The 1,245-nt window shown below is 32.7% G+C and overlaps 1 protein-coding gene across 1 annotated transcript in view; it reads right to left on the bottom strand.

Annotated features, from left to right (window-relative positions):
• Positions 1-717: 717 nt before the first annotated feature.
• LOC105621363 (major royal jelly protein 4-like) overlaps positions 718-1,245 on the bottom strand; it is a 966-nt gene continuing 438 nt past the window's right edge. Inside the window, 1 exon segment of the mRNA XM_012202828.1 lies at positions 718-866. Coding sequence (XP_012058218.1) covers positions 718-866 — 149 coding nt within the window.

Raw genomic sequence — 1,245 nt, forward strand, 5'->3', positions numbered from 1 at the left:
GAATACGAGCAAAGACATGATAAAGTTATTCTTCTTCATGACAACGCTCGGCTTCATGTCGCTAAAGTCATAAAAACATATTTGGAAACGCTCAACTGGGATGTTTTATCGTACCCGCCGTATTTTCCGAATATTGCTCCTTCTGATTATTGGTTGTTCCGAAGGATGCAGCAAGTCACCGGTTCACTTCTTTCGCAGAAATCGAAAATTAGCTCCAAAATTAGATCGCTCCCAAAGACGAGTAATTTTTTCGAGATGGAATTCGAAAATTGCCTGAGAGATGGGAAAAAGTAATAGACAGCGATGGACAATACTTTAATTGATTTGTTCATTCATTTTTGAAATAAATGCACAAAAAAACGGATCGAACTAATTTGTACTCCCAATAAAAAATTTATAGAAAAAAGACAAAATGTTTATTGTAATATGATTATTTATTTAGTATTTAATGTTAACAGTTGCACTCAATAAAGATATTATTGTTATTAAAAAATAAAAATTGTTTTCAAAATTAAAAAAAAAATTTGTTGACTCTGTCAATTTTTATAAAACATTTTGTTTACTTTTTATGGGTTCATAATACTTCAAAGACAAAAGTTGCGATGATGAAAAGCATTGTGCACGTTTTTAAATTATGTCCATTTTATTCTTCCTCGCTTTAATGTTGTATATGAATTGCCATGGAATTGTGTTAGCTATTCGTTTATCTCTTTATATCTATATGTCGTACACTTCTTGAGCACTAATACATGATAGATACGGATGTAGAAGTGGACTTCCTGATCCTGACTTATCAGTCACTGTCGCCAAAGTGGCAGGTGAACTAGGGTCAATTTCTCTTGGCGTAGTAACGAATATTCTACCATCTATAAGGATTTTGTTTGTGAATGGAACTTATCTTCTATTAAAAGATATAAGATAAACATTCCAATGATTGAACATGTACCTATGTAAGAAACCTATGTCCAGAAACTCATACACACAAAATTTCTTATTATTAATATATTTCAAATATTATTTTATTAGAATATTATAATTTAACTGTATTTAAAGATATAAAGATTACAATTAAATTATAATATTTAAAAAAGCATTTATACACACATACACACACACACACACGCACGCACGCACGCACGCACGCACGCACGCACGCACGCACGCACGCACGCATACACATACACATACACATACACACACACACACACACACACACACACACACACACACACACACACACACACA

This window comes from Atta cephalotes (genome assembly GCF_000143395.1).
Source record: "Atta cephalotes unplaced genomic scaffold scaffold00033, whole genome shotgun sequence".
Taxonomy (NCBI): domain Eukaryota; kingdom Metazoa; phylum Arthropoda; class Insecta; order Hymenoptera; family Formicidae; genus Atta; species Atta cephalotes.